This window comes from Ursus americanus, chromosome 33 (assembly GCF_024610735.1).
Source record: "Ursus americanus isolate L20-20 chromosome 33, mUrsAme1.1.p, whole genome shotgun sequence".
Lineage (NCBI taxonomy): Eukaryota > Metazoa > Chordata > Mammalia > Carnivora > Ursidae > Ursus > Ursus americanus.
The window spans coordinates 21,280,564-21,298,393 of record NC_142159.1 but is presented as its reverse complement, the minus strand read 5'-3'; the positions used below and the strand labels follow the sequence as shown (position 1 = coordinate 21,298,393).

The 17,830-nt window shown below is 47.6% G+C and overlaps 1 protein-coding gene across 2 annotated transcripts in view; it reads left to right on the top strand.

The window, feature by feature from the left end:
• PDPN (podoplanin) overlaps positions 1–17,830 on the top strand; it is a 29,057-nt gene continuing 11,227 nt past the window's right edge. For both annotated transcript variants that reach the window (XM_045777944.2, XM_045777943.2), the window contains exon 1: positions 1–351. In XM_045777944.2, the coding sequence (XP_045633900.2) occupies positions 285–351 (67 nt within the window). In that variant the 5' untranslated portion in view covers positions 1–284. The remainder of the gene's footprint in view (positions 352–17,830) is intronic.

The window sequence follows — 17,830 nt, the reverse complement described above, 5'->3', positions numbered from 1 at the left end:
CCCCGGACTGAGACCACCTTAGGGCCAGCGGCTCCCGCCCTCGTCCGGGAGAGATAAATGCTGACTCCTTGCAAAGTTTCCAGCTGCAAAGTTTGCTCCTCAGCCGCCGAGGGAGAAGGAAGCTTGGGGATCCCTCCCCAAACCTGGGACTTTTTTGCTCCCCGCATTCCAGCCCCTGTTCTCTGGCTCCACTGGGCGGGGGCCTCTGGCTGCAGAGCTTTCTCGTCTTGCCCCAGCACAGAAACCAAGGGCTCGGCCCCACAGAGGACAAGTCAACCGAGAAGATGTGGAAGGTGCCAGTTCTGCTCTTGGTTTTGGGAAGCGTGTGGCTCTGGGACCCGGCGGAAGGAGGTAAGACCCAGCAGAATGGCTCCCTGCCATCACTGCTGCTGGGGACGAGCGAGCCGAGACTTGCTGGAATGCCTGGGCCTGGTATTTGAAGTCGCCCCGGAGAGCCGAGGGGAGCTGGGAGTGTGTGCGTGCCCGCGAGTCCAGAGGACCCGGAGAAGGAGAGACAGTGACTTAGCTGGTGCCAGGTCCCAAAGCCATGGCTGAGTGGGGTGGGAGGAGGAGCCCCTGCCTCGCATCCACAGGCAGAAAGGGTGGGGAGCAGAGGGGACCTCTCTCCGGGGCTGCCCACCTCCTGCAACCCTCTGCTCAGCTCATGAGGGATAAGGTAGAAGGATAGAAGCTAGGAGCCTTCCGCTGGCTGGACTGGGCTTTCCTATGGGGCTGTGTGTTGGAGGAATGCAGATGGCCTCAGAAGTTGGCCCCATGTATTGGGGGGGTGCCACATTCAGCAGTGCTGGGGTGAGGAGGACTCCCCTGTGCCGCGATGGTCTCCGCCTGGGGGCTGCCAGGTCTTACACCCTGTGCGCCAACACCCTCTGGGCCCTATCAATGGGACGGTCTGGAAGAGGCCTCCGTTATCCTCCTTGGAGAGGACAGTAGCCTGAGACAGTGGACAATGGTTGTGAACCTTGCGGTTTAAGCTGATTTGGGGACATGCCTTGAACTTGGCCAGCGTCAGCGACTGAATGAGTATTGGTGTCTCCTTGGACCTTACCTGTATTAGATGTGATGGTGGGGGTTCCCCTGCCCCTTTCCCCCTCCTGACTCCTACCTCCCCTTCCCATCTGGCTTCCTTCTGCTCTCTGCTGTGCTGGTGGCATCCATGTGTGTCTGTCAACATTTGATTTTTCTTGGGCTTTTATTTTTAATTTGTTTCCCCAATAGAATATAAGCTCTCAAGAACAGAGCTCTGTCTTGGCCTTGAACCCCAGGGCCCAAACAGTATCCGGCACATAGTATTTGCTCACTAAATTATGGGTCAAAGGAACCGTACGCTCCCTAGTGATCTCTGGAGTTGGAGGTTGCTGAAAGGTAAACTCCTACATTTTCCAAATTGAGGAGAGGTGGGTCGAGTACCAGAAAAATCCTTCCGGGAGGGAGTGATTTGCGGGAGCGGTAGACCTGACGCAGGCATCTATAATTCCTGCGCAGACAATAATACCCAGCCCTGGGGAAATTATACAGGGTGTAGGACTCTCTGCCGGGCTGTGTGCCTCGGCCTCAAGCAACTATCTTTACAGGGCCCTGAGCTATTCGCGGCCATCCTATCTTTGGAACTTCTCTTTCCACTGGAATACACACAGCTCTGAGCTTCAGTATTTCCCTTTCGGCGAGACAGTTTGCAGATGGCAGCATTCTGTGCTCCCCAGGGCAAGGTGTGGGAGACCCCCAAACTGAGCCACATCCCCGTTCAGCTAAGGAAAGGCAGCAACCGCTGGGCAGCGACCCCCGTGTCCTCCTTGGAAAGGGCTGGCTGTAATTATCTTTAAGTGAGTTTTTGAAAGTCAGAGGTATCCTACACCGAGTGGTTTGCGGGAGGCGTGAAACAGACCTAAGCATCTATAAATCTGGTCTGGAAAAAAAAAATCATCAGCCTCTCGTTGGTACTAGAAACTCCCCTGCTAAGGAGAGAACCACCCCCTCACCCCACCGCGCCTCCCCAGGCTGTGTGTGTGGGGGGGTGCTGGCTGCGTGTGGATGCTGAGTTGCTGGGCTGCCGGCTAGCAGCTGAGGCCCAGGAGGGGTTTTGTCTGAGGATAATGACCGAAGCTCCGGGAATATGGATGAATAACTTCATTGAGTTGGGCTATTGTGGCTCCTGTGGCTGGGGGTAATTATGGTGATGAATTTGATTGTCCTGGACCCTACTCCCCTCTGGCTTTTCCCGCATCTAGTGCATAATCTGGTTCAGTTTTGTAATCTGGTCCCATGTGTTGTCTCTTTGGAACTGCGTGGATTCAAAGGAGCTCTGTTGTCCACACATCTGGCGTTTTCCTCAATTGTCAGGCCCCGCCCTCGCTCTGAACTTCCATCCAAAGCACGGACTTCGGGGCCTCTCCGTTACTTGGTTTATTTGGTAAAAATTCTGCGGGTTGCCTCTTGCTGCAAACCCGCATGTGATTTTCCGGGACCCGTCCACCCAGGATTAATCATGCGGCGAACAAATTTCCCTGTGATTTCCCCGAAACTCTTGGCAGCCAGTTTCGGAGGCCCTGAGGTCCTCAGGAGTTGCTAAGAGTATTTGTTGCACTGAAGGCATCTACCAAGTATTTAATGAACACCAGGTCTGTTAATAAGAGTCTTTGTGAGGGAGCTCTAGCCATTACACTGATGTATGAGGTCCCCAAAATAGCATTTAATGGAGAAAAAGCACATTTTTAAGAAGTATCCAAGCGTGAGAAGGCGAAGTCGGGACTTGGATAAGGCAGAAGGCTGGCTGAGCAGGGGTATGCGGCCCCTTCTCTCTTTCTCTGGCCTCTGAAATGCGTGGTCCATGAGTCAATCTAGACCAGAGAATTATAAAGACCCCAAACCTTGGCATGATGGTGAGTGGTCTGGCCAAGAAGGGAGAACACCACCTGGCTCCCATTTCCATCCCCACCAGCTGCTAGGAAAGTCACAGTTCCTTCATTTAATTGTTACAGCTCTTAAATTATACATCGTTATCTTCAGACTATGCCAGAACTGGGATTCAAAAATGGGTCTAGGGGCGCCTGGGTGGCACAGCGGCTAAGCGTCTGCCTTTGGCTCAGGGCATGATCCCAGCGTTATGGGATCGAGCCCCACATCAGGCTCCTCCGCTGTGAGCCTGCTTCTTCCTCTCTCACTCCCCCTGCTTGTGTTCCCTCTCTCTCGCTGGCTCTCTCTGAATAAATAGATAAAATCTTTAAAAAAAAAAAAAGGAGACAAAAATGGGTCTAACTCCAAGCCCCAAGCTCTTTTCAGTACGTTACAAAGCCGCATAAAAACTAAAGGTTGCACTTGAAGTTAAAGGTTAATGTCCCTTTAAGCTTCTTACACATGAAAACAAAAAAATTGGGGCACCTGCGTGGCTCAGTTGGTTGAACGACTGTCTTCAGCCCAGGTCGTGATCCTGGGGTCCTGGGATCGAGCCCCGTATCGGGCTCCCTGCTTGGCGGGGAGCCTACTTCTCCCTCTCCTCCCCGCTGTGCTCTCTCTCACTATCTCTGTCTCTCCCTCTCTCAAATAAATGAATAAAGTCTTTTAAAAAAAAGAAAGAAAAAAATTTAAAGGTATAAAAAGTCCTTTATGTCATATACCTGGCATAAGATTCCCGTAAGAGTGAAGATGTCACAGTACATTAAAATCGGATTCATTAATTCATTCCGCACAAGGTAATCCGGCTCCTCCTGAGTGCTTGGTACAGAGCCAGGGGCAGGGTTTGAGCTGTGTGCACCTTGGAGAGAGGCACACCTAACTTTACAAAGCATTCCCGAAGTCTTCGCCAGCAGGGCAACGGACCTGTGCTTTAAATTCCATTGGCTTATCTGAATAGTTGTCATATTTCTGGCTCTAAGAACAGGCATGCCAGGTTACAACTTGTGGAAATGGTTCAGGGCAGGATGTAGAGAGACAGAGACTCAGATACCTAGCAGTGCCCTGGTGAAACTCATTGGAGCAAACTCAGTAAGATCCTGCAAGGCTCTCCAAGGGAGCCCTGCCATTCCTGCCCCCCTGAAACCCCCTCAGGGAAATACAAAGCAGGAGCAAATTGCTGGAAGAGAATCAAATGATGGGGGGGGATGGGGTGGGGAGCACGTCTGTAGGCAAGTCAACAGTCAGGGAGAGAAGTCTTAGAATTCCCATAGGGGTGGGCAAGAGATAAAGCAACTCTGGACTGAAATTTTGAATCCTTTCCCTGTCGATTTCTTCACACTTTTTGGGAAAGGAAAGAGATCAGGCATTTTCTCCGCAGGCTATGAGATGGAGCCAGGTTAGGGAACAACGGGAGTTCTGCCAGCTTCATCCAGGGAGGGAAAACAAGGCGGCTGCTTCTGTCCTTGCTGCAGGCTAGTGCCCACCAACCACTGGCTCCCGGCAGGCCGGCCAGTCCAAGGCAAGCATTCCCTTGAGCTTCAAAGATAGGGGTGTCGGTTCTCCCTTCTTTTTGTCTAGCCCTGTACCTTTGACCAGGAAACTGCTCAGAAGAGGTGGGTTTGTCCTTTGGGGAGAATCTCGTTAAGTCCAGAGGGAAACCTGCCGATCTGACCACCTCATTCACTTAGTGGTCTGAGAAGCTCCAAACTGAAATGGTTTAGGGCAATGCTCAATTTTATGCAGGGAGGGGGAAAAACAAATCAACAAACCTACCAAAAGGATAATCACGTTTCCGGAGGAAGATGGGCTCTCCACCTCTATCCAGGGGGATAGAGCTACCAGTGCCCCAGACAGTGGAGAGAGTATCACTGCGCACACGGGGTCATAATTGATGTTGTCAATGTTCGTAGCATGCACGGGGAGGTCAGTTACATAGACTAGAGATGGGAAGCAGGGAAGGGGCGCTAGAGGATAAGTAAACACATTATTGATGAGAATGCAGTGTTTCCTGCAATTCATTATAATGTCTCCAACCAAGAGAATAAACCACAACTGACATAAAAAGCTGTTGTCTAATGAATAGTATCCTGCCTGAGGAAGAAAGGTGTCCTTTTGCCTAGAATCTAGAAGGGGAGAGAGAAGGGACGAGGATTTGATGACGGTAAACCTGCCCTGCCCAAGGAATTCATTTATTTAGCAAGTCCGTACTGAGTGACGGCTTTGTGAGTCAGGCAAGGCACACGTTATCCCAGCTTACAGCTGGTGTGCAAGATATCCTACGGGGTGGCCTTGGGTGTTCTGATCTCAGTCACAGTGACTGTTCTATGATGAATCAGGGACCCCTGTTCCATCACAGTCTAGAAATGTATTCCAGCCAAAAGCCCTACCCTTTGCCTTTGCTGTACATACACCAGGTAGTTCACTCTGGAGAAGGACATGCCTTGCATAGCAAACGTGTACGGCATTGGAAAAACGTCTCCTGTTCTAAATAAACTATTTGGTTTCCTGGCCTTTTGTAAGTTTGGCTAATGTGAAACAGTATCATCTGAGTTGGATCACCCCATAATAAGATTGAATTTCTGAATCTATAAAGCTAAGGGAACTAGATTCTGCATGGATGGTGTTAATAGTAGCAACTATGTCATAATGGCCAACATGTACTGGGTGCTTAGCACGTTTCAAGCACTTTCCAAGCCCTAGTTCCTTTAATTTGTACAGCAGACCTACAAGGGAGGAGCTATTTGTATTTTATAGACAGTGAAGGCTCAGAGAGGTTCAGTATCTTACACACAGATGCAGGTAGTAAATAGCAATGGTGACTCTTGAATGGAGGCAACCCAACCCCAGAGCCTACGCTCCTAACCACTCCGCACGAGAGCCACCTATGCATGGGGTCGAGTCTTCCAAGGACACCGAGAAAAGTCAGCCAATTGATTTCTTCAAGTACCTCTTATAGCAGCAACACCACTTGTTTGTTGATGCGTATTTCAGATTGAAGAGTGAGGCTGGCATCAGGGTAATGAACTGAAGGACATGGTCCTGCCCCCTTAAGCATTTGCAAGGCATACATGTTATTAAGAGAGAGGCAAGACAGGTGTGTGGTGTATGTGTAAAAAGCACATACGAGACAACATAAAATGCCATGTCTTGAGAAGCAAACACCATTATCTGCTGCTCAGAGTTTGGAGATGAGATTCTTTGGCCATTGATAGCTGGAAAAAAGCTTAGGGCGGCAGATGGGGCTTGATCTTGGCTGTGAAAAGTGGTAGGATTGGTTGGACAAGGTGGAGGGAAGGGCAATCCAGGCAGGAGAGATCACTTGAGCAAACGCGTGGAAGTCAGAACAATCTGTAGTTTGTGTGGGAAGATTCAGGAAGGCTCATTGATCATGGAGTGGGAGTAACTCGGGGAGAAGGATGGGTCCCTGGTAGGTGGAAGAGCTGAACTTTTTCTATCGGCGACAGGCAATAATAGCAAATGGAAGTAAGGTGGGCCATGAATAGCAGTTGTTAGGGGGAAAAAATGATGACAGGAACCATATGGGATTGAATCTAGTTTACGGGACCACTGGGGTGGGGGGTGGGGGTCAGGAGACTAAGTGTGGTGACCACAGAATGGGGGATGAGATCAGATTGGAGAGAATCGGAGCCCAGCATGACTTACAGCTCAGAATTTCCTGATTTCTTATTCTTCCCTCATTTCCTGAGTTCCTACTATTCACCTCTTACAACACATTATTAAAAATTTTTTTTTCTATTGATAGATAATTCACAGATCATAAAATCAACGCTTTGAAATTGAGTAGTCAGGGGCACCTGGCTCAGTCAAAAGGAACATGCAACTCTTGATCTCAGCGTTGTGAGTTTGAGCCCCACGTTGGGTGTAGAGATGACTTAAAAATAAAATCTTAAATGAAGAAATGAATTGAATAATTAAACCATTAGAAGTTGCTGCCATTTCCCCTCTCCCGGCAATCACTGATCTGCTTTTTGTCGCTGGATTTTCCTAACCTAGGTATTTCATATAAATGGAATCAGACAATATATGGCCTTCTGTGCCTGGCTTCTTTCACCCAGCGTGATTTCAAGGTTCATTCCTGTTGTAGTGTGTGTGTCAGAATTTTATTAAACTTGGGGCTGTATGAATAAAATGGCTATGAACATTAGTGTACAAATCTTTATGTGCATGTATGTTTTCATTTCTCTCAGGTTTATACCTAGGAGTATAATTGCCCGGTCATATGGTAACTCTGTGATGAACTTTTTGAGGAACTGCCAAACTGTTTTCCAAAGTGACTGCGTCATTTTACGTTCTACCCACACTGCAGAAGGTTCCCATTTCTCCACATCCTTGACAACACTTGTTATTTTCCTGTTGTTTTGCTTCATTTCGCTTTTTGATGGTAGCCATCCTAATGGGTATGAAGTGGTATCTCATTGTGATTTTGATGACTATTTCCCTAAGGAGTAATGACGCTCAGTGTCTTGTCACGTACTTGTTGGCCATTTACGTATCTTCTTTTTTAAAAATATTTTATTTTGAAGTACTCTCTACACCCAGTGTGGGGCTTGAACTCACAACCCTGAGATCAAGAGTGGTACATTCCACCAACAGAGCCAGCCAGGTGCCCCCATATCTGCTTTGGAGCAATGTCTATTCAAATCCTTTTCCCAATTTGAAATTGAGTTGTCTTTTTATTGTTGAATTCTTTATATATTCTGGATACCAGACCTTTATTAGACATAGGAATTGCAAATATCCTTCCCATTTAATTTCTTTTTTTTTTTTAATTTATTTATGAGATAGAGACAGCCAGCGAGAGAGGGAACACAAACAGGGGGAGTGGGAGAGGAAGAAGCAGGCTCACATCAGAGGAGCCTGACGTGGGGCTCGATCCCATAACGCCAGGATCACGCCCTGAGCCGAAGGCAGATGCTTAACCGCTGTGCCACCAGGCGCCCCTCCCATTTAATTTCTTGATGGTGTCCTTTGAATCACAAATTTAAAAAGTTTTGAAGTCTCATTTATCTATTGTTTTCTTTTATTGCCTGTGTTGTTGGTGTCATACCTCAGAACCCATTGCCTCAGCCAAGGTCTCAAAGGTTTACTCTTACGCCAGCAGTTGTGTGGTTTTAGATCTCATATTTAGGTCTTTGACTCATTGGAGTTACTTCTTGCACGTGATATGAAGTAGAGGACCCACTCCCTTCTTTTGCATGGGGCTGTCTGAATGTCCCAGGACCATTACGTGAAAAGGCAATTCTTTCCCATCAAGTTATCTTGGCAGCTTTGTCAAAAATCAACCACCCATAGGGCACCTGGGTGGCTCAGTCCTTAAGCGTCTGCCTTTGGGTCAGGTCAGGATCCCGGAGTCCCGGGATCGAGTCCCACGATTGAGTCCCACACCCGGCTCCCTGCTCAGAAGGGAGTCTGCTTCCTCCTCTGGCTCTTACCCTACTTGTGCTTTCTCTCTCAAATAAATGAATAAAATCTTTAAAAAAAAAAATCAGCCATAAATGGATGGGCTTATTTCTGGATGCTCAATTCTATTCCATTTTTCTATACATCTATACGGTCTTGATTACTGTAGTTTTGTAATAAGTTTTGAAGTTCGGAAGTGAGTTCTCCTACTTTGCTCTTTTTCAAGATTGCTTCGACTATTATCACCGCATTTTAGTTATTTGTGCACATCTCTTGCCCGTTAGAGAAGAGAGCGGGACCCATGTCTTACTCAGCACTTAAAAGAACACATGATTGGTACGTAGTAAACATTTGTCAGGAGGAAGAGGGAGGAAACACAGTGATCTAAGCCGGGCAGAAACGACAAAGAGGCAGGTGATAGAAATATAAAAATCAGGTTGGAGGGACGATAGGCTTGGAAGCAATGTTATAAGGAGTTCAAGTGTGCGCACTGTTTGAGACACAGGGACTTTGAGGTAATAACAGGACATCCAATTGGATGTAGCTGATGGGTACCTGGAAAGAAAATCAAAATGACAACAGAAGTACGCCCCGGAGACACAGTTTGCTGCCTGAACTCCTCCCTATTCATCGGAACAAGGGGAGGAAGATGGCAAGGAGGGTCAGAAGAGATTCCCCCTGGCTAAGAACAATTCCTTTTTAAAGATCTCCCGAAGCACACTTCAAACTCCGCAGCCGGGCTCAGGATCAAAGCCCAGGGCAGCTAATGGAAACACAGCCACATTCTGCACATTCCTGTAAGGCCTCATCCTCCTCGGTGCACAGCTGGGCAGTCTGCGAGCTGCATGGGTGGATGGTGAGGTCAGAGCCAAAGGGGCTTCTCTTTTCATTCTTGCAAAATCAGGGCCTGCTCGGCTGACAGCCCTGAGTGAATCAGAAGCGCAGTTTCCGAGCAGATGGCCAGTGATTTCCCAAACACTCTGCCACCCTGTTGAGATGCTCAGCTCCGGGGCAGGACTTTCAAAGCAGCTTTTAGTCATTTGATTTTTCATGCACTAAACAGTCCTCTGTATGAGGTGGCCTTTCCAACAGGCCACCGGACCCAGCTAGTTCCAGAAAAGTTATTACAGAGCTGTCGATTCCAGTTCGCAAAGTTGAACTCATTTCCTCTTTTCCCGAGAACATTCTGCCCTTGGTCAACAGAGAAAACCTCTCCCCAGGTTGAGTAATCTTGGTTGAGGTTGTAATCGACAGCCTCCAGTTTTAACATGTGAGGAGTTCTGAGCCCCAAATGCGGTTGGGGGTGAGCGGGTAAGTCGATCTGTGAATGCTGAAAAGTGTGACTATTCACGTATTCATTCATTCAGCTCTCAGAGGTCATCCGGTGGCTGGGCCATAAACCTGTAGCAGAATGGGATGTTGGTCCCAGGAAGCATATAGATGCCAGGAGAGAAAAAGTAGTCAGTGTTGGTGTTATCAAGCCTCGTTCTGGTTTAGGGGAATTACTTTCTCTTGGCACCCTGGGAAGCCTCGGAGGGAAGAAGCATCTCACCTGGGCCAGCTAGGCGCATAGGTAGGGTTTAGATGGACAGTGGAGTTGGAAGGATGAAGCTGCAGGTGCCCTTGGCATCCGGAAGCCCACAGAGCAGCTTCGGTGCCACCCCAGCCCACGCCACGTGGAGGAGAGAGACTAGGAGGGGAGCTGCGGAGAAGTGACCAGTACACAAGGAGCCTGTGTGACACGGAGGTTCGAGCGGGGTTTGGCGTCTGACAGATCCAATGTCCGATCCCTGCGTCACCACTTGCTGCCTACGTGGGCCGTTTACTCTCAGCCTCACCATCTTCAGCTTCAAAATAAGAATGACATTAGTTCGTAAGGCTTTTGTAAAGATCGGGAGGGAGTGCCTGGCACCATGTTTCGTACATCCTCCAAGTTCAAAGTAGCAGTCGCTATTACTTAGAAATGCAAACTGCTGCAGCCACTGTGGAAAACAGTGTGGAGCTTCCTCAAAAAATTAAAAATAGAATGACGGGGGCACCTGGGTGGCTCAGCTGGTTGAGCGTCCGACCCTTGATTTTGGCTCAGGTCATGATCTCAGGGTCCTGAGATCAAGCCCCAAGTGGGGTTCTATGCTTGGCATGGAGCCTGCTTAAGATTCTCTCTCTCCCTCTCCCTTTGCCCCTCACCCTCCCTGCTTGCATTTTCTCTCTCTCTCAAAAAAGAAAAAACTAGAATTACCATATGATCCAGTAATTCCACTGCTAGGTGTTTATCCAAAGAAAATGAACACAGTAATTTGAAAAGATACACGCACCCCATATTTATTGCAGCATGAATTACAATAGCCAAGATACGGATGCACCTCCAAGTGTCCATTCATTAGATGAATGGATAGAGAAGGGGTGGTAGATACAGACAACGGAATATTACTCAGCCACAAAAAGAAGAAATCTTGCCATTTGCAACCACATGGAGCTAGAGAGTATAATGCTAAGTAAAATAAGTCAGAGAAAGACAAATACTATACAATTTCACTCCTATGTGGAACTTAAGAAACAAAGAAAAAAAGAGACAAACCAAAAAACAGAATCCTAACTAGAGAACAAACTGGTGGTTGTCAGAGGGGAGGTGGGTGTGGGGGGATGCGGGAAATAGGTGAAGGGGATTAAGGCTGCCCATACTGTGATGAGCACTGACTAATGTGCAGAATTATGAATCACTAGGATGTACACCTAAAGCTAATATAATATAATGTATGTTAAGTATACTGGACATAAAATAAAATAAAATAAAATAAAATAAAATAAAATAAAATAAAATAAAATAAAATCTACTTGTTGAGTAGTCATGGAAAATAACCTTGAAGGGCACACAGTGGGCCTCAGTTGATTCTCCGCCATCAGGGGAGAGAGGCTGCAGGCGGCTGGGAAGCCTGGTGTCATGTCTAGAGGACTGCAGGTCCTGCTCCCTCCACCTGCCAGGGAATTGCTAGGAGTCCTTGCTAAGGACATGAGAGCTGAGTCCCCAGCCACAGGGGCCCCTCTCCTTTCTTCACTGCTCCTGTTCAGCTGCAGAGACCTTCAGAATACTGCCTCTTTGGGGCATTGTGCATAACGCCCCCTCTCGGAATTCAGAGAACTTTGCTCCAAATCTTTTTTTTAATGTTTTTAATTTATTTTTTATTTTTTAAAAGATTTTATTTTTTCATTTTTGAGAGAGACAGAGGGAGCACAAGCAAGGGGAGAGGGAGGGGAAGAAGCAGACTCCCTGCTGAGCTGGGAGCCCCACAGACATGGGGCTCAATCCCAGGACCTCGAGGTCATGACCTGAGCTGAAGGCAGATGCTTAACCCACGGAGCCACCCAGGTGCTCCCGTTGCTCCAAATCTTAATGTGTAGCATTTCTTCTGATTTCTCCAGAGGAACTGCTGACACTTGTCTGATCTCAGCCTTGACACGTCTCTCTTGAATTTCACGGGAGAGGCACATGTCCCCAGTGCTGACAGGGGGTGATCCCAGCTCGGCACTGGCCTGGGCATTTCAGGGGCTGCCAGGGTGGGACGCAGCGAGTGGACAGTGTTCACTACACATTGAACAGCAAAGCCACAGAGATCGTGCTCAGAGGTGGATTGTCTTGTTTGCAGCCACGTTCGGGGAAGCTATTTAACAACTCTTTGACTGAAGCACAGCGGACAGTAGCAGGAATATCGTCACATAAGGGATAATTCAAAAGCAATGTCTTACTTGGGCATCGGTGTGTTCTTTCAGTCAGTCATTCAACAAACATCCGCTGAATACTTATCATGGTGTGAAGCACTGAGACTATGGGGCAGTGTGGGCGTTAGGGCAGCACTGTGCGTCCTGGAGGAAAATCAGGGGTCCTGTGGGGTACTGAGTGTCCGGGCCGAGCCTTCAAGGAGCCGCCTAGATTTTCCATGGCCGCAGTTTTGATCCAGTAAGCAATTTACCAGGAGCCACGGAAAGGGCGGGTACAGAGGGGAACCCACTGGCCACATCGGTGATTACCCTGACCGCAGCCCAGCGTCTGCCAGGAGTTGAAGGCCGGCACACAGCTCTGGGTCAGCAAGTGGTTTTCAATATTCCAAGGCAAGACTCCTTCACAAGGTCAGAGGATGGGCCAGCCTGTAGGATTCAAAAGATGTGGTAAAGAAAAGCAAAGTCCTAACACCTTGGTGGTAACTGAGGGAGAAGCATCAAACAGCTAAATCTGGGCCATTTGAAGTGAGATGAAGGACACTCTGAAGATCTGAGCATTGACACGGGTGGTCTGCAGGGCGCTAGGTAATGTTCCAGGTTGGCACCTTTCCACAGCACTAGGTGTGTTTATTTTCAGGCTTCTGAGTGCGGTATTGAGACATGATGGAAAGGTGATAGGCACAAGCCTGCCTCTGGGCAAAGGAATAAAAGCCGGCATTTTTGCTTTTGTTTTCCCGATAGATGTTTTGACCTCTCTCCAAAAGCATTGCTTCATCCCAAATGTAATTGGGAGGCGAGAGGGGTGGAAATGCTGGGGTTCATTATTTATTAATTATCTGACAGTCACTCCTACAGGGGAAAACCAGAACTTCCTAGGATGTCATAAGAGAAAAAAAGAGCCGTCTCTTTCTCAGTGGCCTCAAAAACCATTCCGTGGCCACGTCGTCATCCATCTTCAAAGCTTATTCGTGCAGTGAGATGCTGGCACAGCTCAGATGCTAGAAAACCGCAGGCAACATGGAAGATTGCCTCAATCTGTTGGCTGACGCTGCAGGTTTTCTTTGAAAACCCCGAGGGTAACTCAGCTTGTGACTTCTTTATTTTTAAAATCAACTTTCATAAGATGAAATCAGAGAAGGAGGCAAACCCTAAGAGACTCTTTACTCTATAGGAAACACACTGGGGGTTGCTGGAGGGGAGGGGGGTGGGGGAGGGGTAACTGGGGGATGGGCGTGAAGGAGGGCACGTGATGTAATGAGCACTGGGTGTTACATGCAACTGATGAACCACTAAACTCTACCCCTGGAACTAATAATACACTATATGTTAATTGATTTTAAATTTAAAAAATTTTAAAGTGTAGCTAAAAAAATAAAAGTATCATTAAAACTCTATTATCTGAAAAATACAGTTAATTTAAAATAAATATCAAAAGGTGAAACATAAAAAAAAAATCAACTTTCCTGTTTCAAGATGAATGCCACGGAAGCTGCTTCTCTCACTGTCTGATCTTGAGGTTTCGAGTCAGCAGAAAGAGGACAGCGGGGAGCATCTCTCTCACGTGGACATGGAAACAGCAGAGGCTCTTGAACTTACGGAGGGCACATTTGTGGCTCTCTTAATAAAACAAGGGGGAAGTCCAGTAAAGGACTCAGCATTGCATAGTCAGTACATCCATTCATACCCGGAATGTTGTTTCTCCACAGAGCTGTAACAGGTGGGAAAATGAATTCTCAGCTCCAAGATTTTGCATTTATTTCTGAGTATTGGTAGGTGATGACTCTAGATACGTCCTGGCCATTACCTGTCTGCTTTTTTTGCCTTGCCACTTCACTGTCCTGGTGCAAGCGTCAGCCACTCCTGCCGGGACAGCAGGATAGCCCGAGTGGTCGCCCTGCTTCCGTCTGATCCCAGCGCCATCCCTGGTACACAAGCCCATTCACACAGCACTCCAGTAGATGTCATCTACTGGCTTCCCTTTGCACACCAGTTGAAAGGAGAACCCCACCAGACTGGCCCTGCACACCTCCTCGATCTCTTTTTTTCCATCCAGCCCCACTGACCGCTCTCTGTTTCTTGAGTGTGCACTGCCCCAAGCTCATTCTGGGCTTCCAGATTAGACCATGTCTTCCCATCTGGCGTCCACTTGCTCATTCAACAAATACTTACTGAGTGTCTCCTATGTGCCAGGTATTTTAGGCCAGGGGGACATTGAGGTGAACAGCCTTTACTGAGTTTCTGTTCTCATGGGACAGCCAGGTAGTGAAGACACAGCACGATGAGTGGTTGAGTACTCTGGCACGTGCGTGAGGGTGTGTGGCGGGAGGTACTGATTTCAGTGGGGAGTGGGGAAAGGCCTCCCCAAGAAAGTGCCCTTTGAGGACAGATCTCGGGGTGAAAGAAAGAGTGCTATCTTGAGATTTTCCTTGTTTGCTTGTTGCGAGTCCCCACCCCCACCCCCAACAGTACCCAAAACCCTGAGGGACCTCACCTTGTTCACTCCTCCGTCTCTAGTGCCCAGAATGGGGCCCAGCACTTAGTAGGTGAGCAGGGAATATTTGGGGATATAGAGGTGAGCCTTGGGAAGGTTCCAGTCTTGATCACTGCTGCTGCCTTAATTTGCAGAGCAAGGGAGAGCTGCTGCTGGAAGGGAAAGAGGCACACTCTAGTATAGATTGTCACACCTGCCTGCTGTAATCTACCACGTCAGAAAGCTTAGTCCTAGAAGGGACTCGTTGGAGGAAACTGAGATTTTGGTTCCTAAATAATTGGACTGGAAGATTCTAACCAGATGGGATTTCATAGAAGGACATGTGATGGCAGAGGAAGCGGTTGCTTCTGACAACCAGGATTAGAATTTATGAAAGGAATGGGGGGGGGGGCGGTGAAGAGGAAGGATGTCAGAACCCAGGGAGGAGCCAGGGGGCTTTCTGGCCCACTGTGGCCACAGTAGCACAAAAATGTCTTTTGTGGGGTTGGTGAGGACACAGATGAGCTGTTAAAACCTTTGGCTTTGTGTCTGCTCACTGACCAGGTGAACTAGGCAAATCATTTAATTCCCAATGTTAGACAATTATTCTGACACTTGTTTAAATGGTTGGAAGACTTTAAGACCATTGCAATAGGGGAGCGAGATAGGGGTTCATTTTTAAATACAGCAAAGATAGCTGGGGATTTATAACCAAGAAGCAGAGTATGTGGGGGAGGGGGATGGAAAAGTACGGAGAGAACACATCAAGGGTAGGGGGTGGTTCTTACGAAACTGGCTCAACAGGTTCTTGCTAAAGGCAGGCCTACCACTTGGACATCAAAGGTAGGGGATGGGGAATGTGGTCAGGCGGGAGCATTCTCTCTCAACTGACTTAGCAGGGTTCTTGCTGAAGCTAGACTCTTGCCAGGATGGACAGAGAAGCCCAGCTAGAATTTGGTCAAGGAGAGATCTTTGTCGGCCTCACTTTCCTAATCTGATAAAGGGGACAACGATGCCAGTGCAACCCACCCACGGGGCCATTTTGAAATGAAGTCAGTCAAAAAGTAATACACAAATAAACCCTATGTGGTGGTGGGGGGCTGGGGGGTGTTGTTATAAAGCTGGGCTTCCCACGTTAAATAGAACCTACAACTTGGAAAGCCCTCCATGCACTTCTGTCCAAGTAGCCCACTCTTCCTCCTCACTCTCTACACCCCTGCACCCATGGTACTGAATTCACTCAGCAGCAGTTAGCAGGCTTGAGGAGGAAGGGGGAGCAGATGGTGAGGGGAGCATAGATTTAGGAGTGGGTTCTGGGAGCAATCTATAGGCAGAGAGTGGTATGGAAGTGGGGGCAGGAGGCAATGTGCAAGCCATCTGAGCTGGGCCCTGTGCTGAAAGGTTGCTCCCAGGACCGCGATGTGGTATTTGAAAGAAGACATTTGTCTCAATCAATGAGAGCTAGTTTTGAAGCAGTTGGGGGAAAGAGGGCTTATTGGGACCTACTGGTCAATCTTTTGGGGGGAAATCAAATAGGATCCCCATTTTACATCATACTTCAAAAGAAACAAGACAAATAGAACTATTCAGTGTAAGAACAAAACCATAAGGACAATCTAGGTGAATATTCACATAAGCTTGAGGTCGGGTTTCTAAGTATGACATCAAAGGGGAAAACAAGCTTAATGCTTGATTAGGAGCTCAAGACTTAGAAAAGAGAGATGCAAATGCCAACTTATTTTAAAAAAAAGTGTTTGCAGCAGCTCTTACAAAGAATATATTCTTAAGGTACAAACACATACAAAACTATAAAAAAGATGAATACCATAAGAGAAAAATGGTCACAGAAGAGGAAAAAGACATTTTTAACGGCCAAAAAATAAATACTACAGTAACAGTTCTAAATTCTAAAATATTTTAAAAGAAAGGGGTCCCATAAAAATATGTAAACTGGAATAATTTTTTTTAGAGGGATCAGGCTTTAATGAGAACGTGAAAGTGATTCCCAATCAGCACTTTCAAACCCATAAACATCTCTTCAGTTCTTGCTTGTTCTTAAACTTGAGAACCTGAAGGTAAAATTGATTTATCGCATCTTCTCATGGTTAATACAATGTTTGGCCTAGCTTTGGGAAGAGTAACACCTACTCACAAATTCCAAAGCAAATGGATGGGTTGCCACCGTATTTGGAAACTTCCACTGGTTCTAACCCCCCCCCCCCGCCCCCCGCCCCCTCGGCCACCGCCCGGCTGGGTGAGGCTGGGTGAGACAGGAAAAGGTGTTCACGTGAGCATGAGGGTACCCGGGGCAGAACGGACACTGTTATTGTAGGTTCATCACTGCGCTTATGTAAACAGCTGTGTGTGTTGCCTGTGCACACACGTGTCTTCGGAGGAACAAAGAATCGGGGAATGGAGGCATCAATACACCATTTGAATTTCACCCGTCAAGGGAAAATGGGCGTCAATGGCTGGCTGGAAACTCAGGCAGCTGGGCTGGTGGGAACCCTTCACCCAGGAAAGCCTTCAACCCAAATAATAAGGGGGACAATTGAAGATCTCTTGTTAAAGATCAACTTTCCCATGGAGCAAAAAGAATGCCAGGCCAGTGAGACAAAAGCTACGCATCTGAATCATGAGTGTCATTCATAAAACACCCTTTGTCTATTCGCGGTGATTTTAGTACTTGGCTCTGTGGGCCAAGTACAAGAAGGAATTTTTATCCAGTTATGCTTTCAATGAGCTGAACTTTCTATGAAAGAATTCAAACTGACTTTATTCAGCACTTGATATTTTCTTTTCAAAAGCAAGGGTGCTTCGTTTTGTGAAGTTGGAGGACGCCGTATAACACCTTTCTGAGAAGCCTCCAGAAAACATGGCTAAAACTGATGATTTGTTAACTGTTCAAACCAGGAGGGGAAGAAAAGAAAACGGGATGGAGGGTGTGTGTGTGTGTGTGTGTGTGTGTGTGTGTGTGTTCAATAAGGACTACTTGCCTGGCAAAGGGATATTTCCCCCTTGAGCTCGATAAACACATTTGACATTTGCCTAACACCACAGTCATAAATCCTGATGGGAGCCCATCGCTGCCCACCCCACCCCAGGGAGCCGCCAGCGGGGGAGTAAAACTATTTGCATGCACTGAGGTATTCGTTTATTGCGAACTGGTGAAAGCCATTTCCCCCCAGATGAAAAACTAAATGCATATGCTTAGGGAGCTCATCGAAAGCCATTGATCGACAGCACTGTTTTAGGACTCCAGATGCAAAGAGAAGGCTCACAGAACCAGTGAATTTACTCTTGAGACTTTCT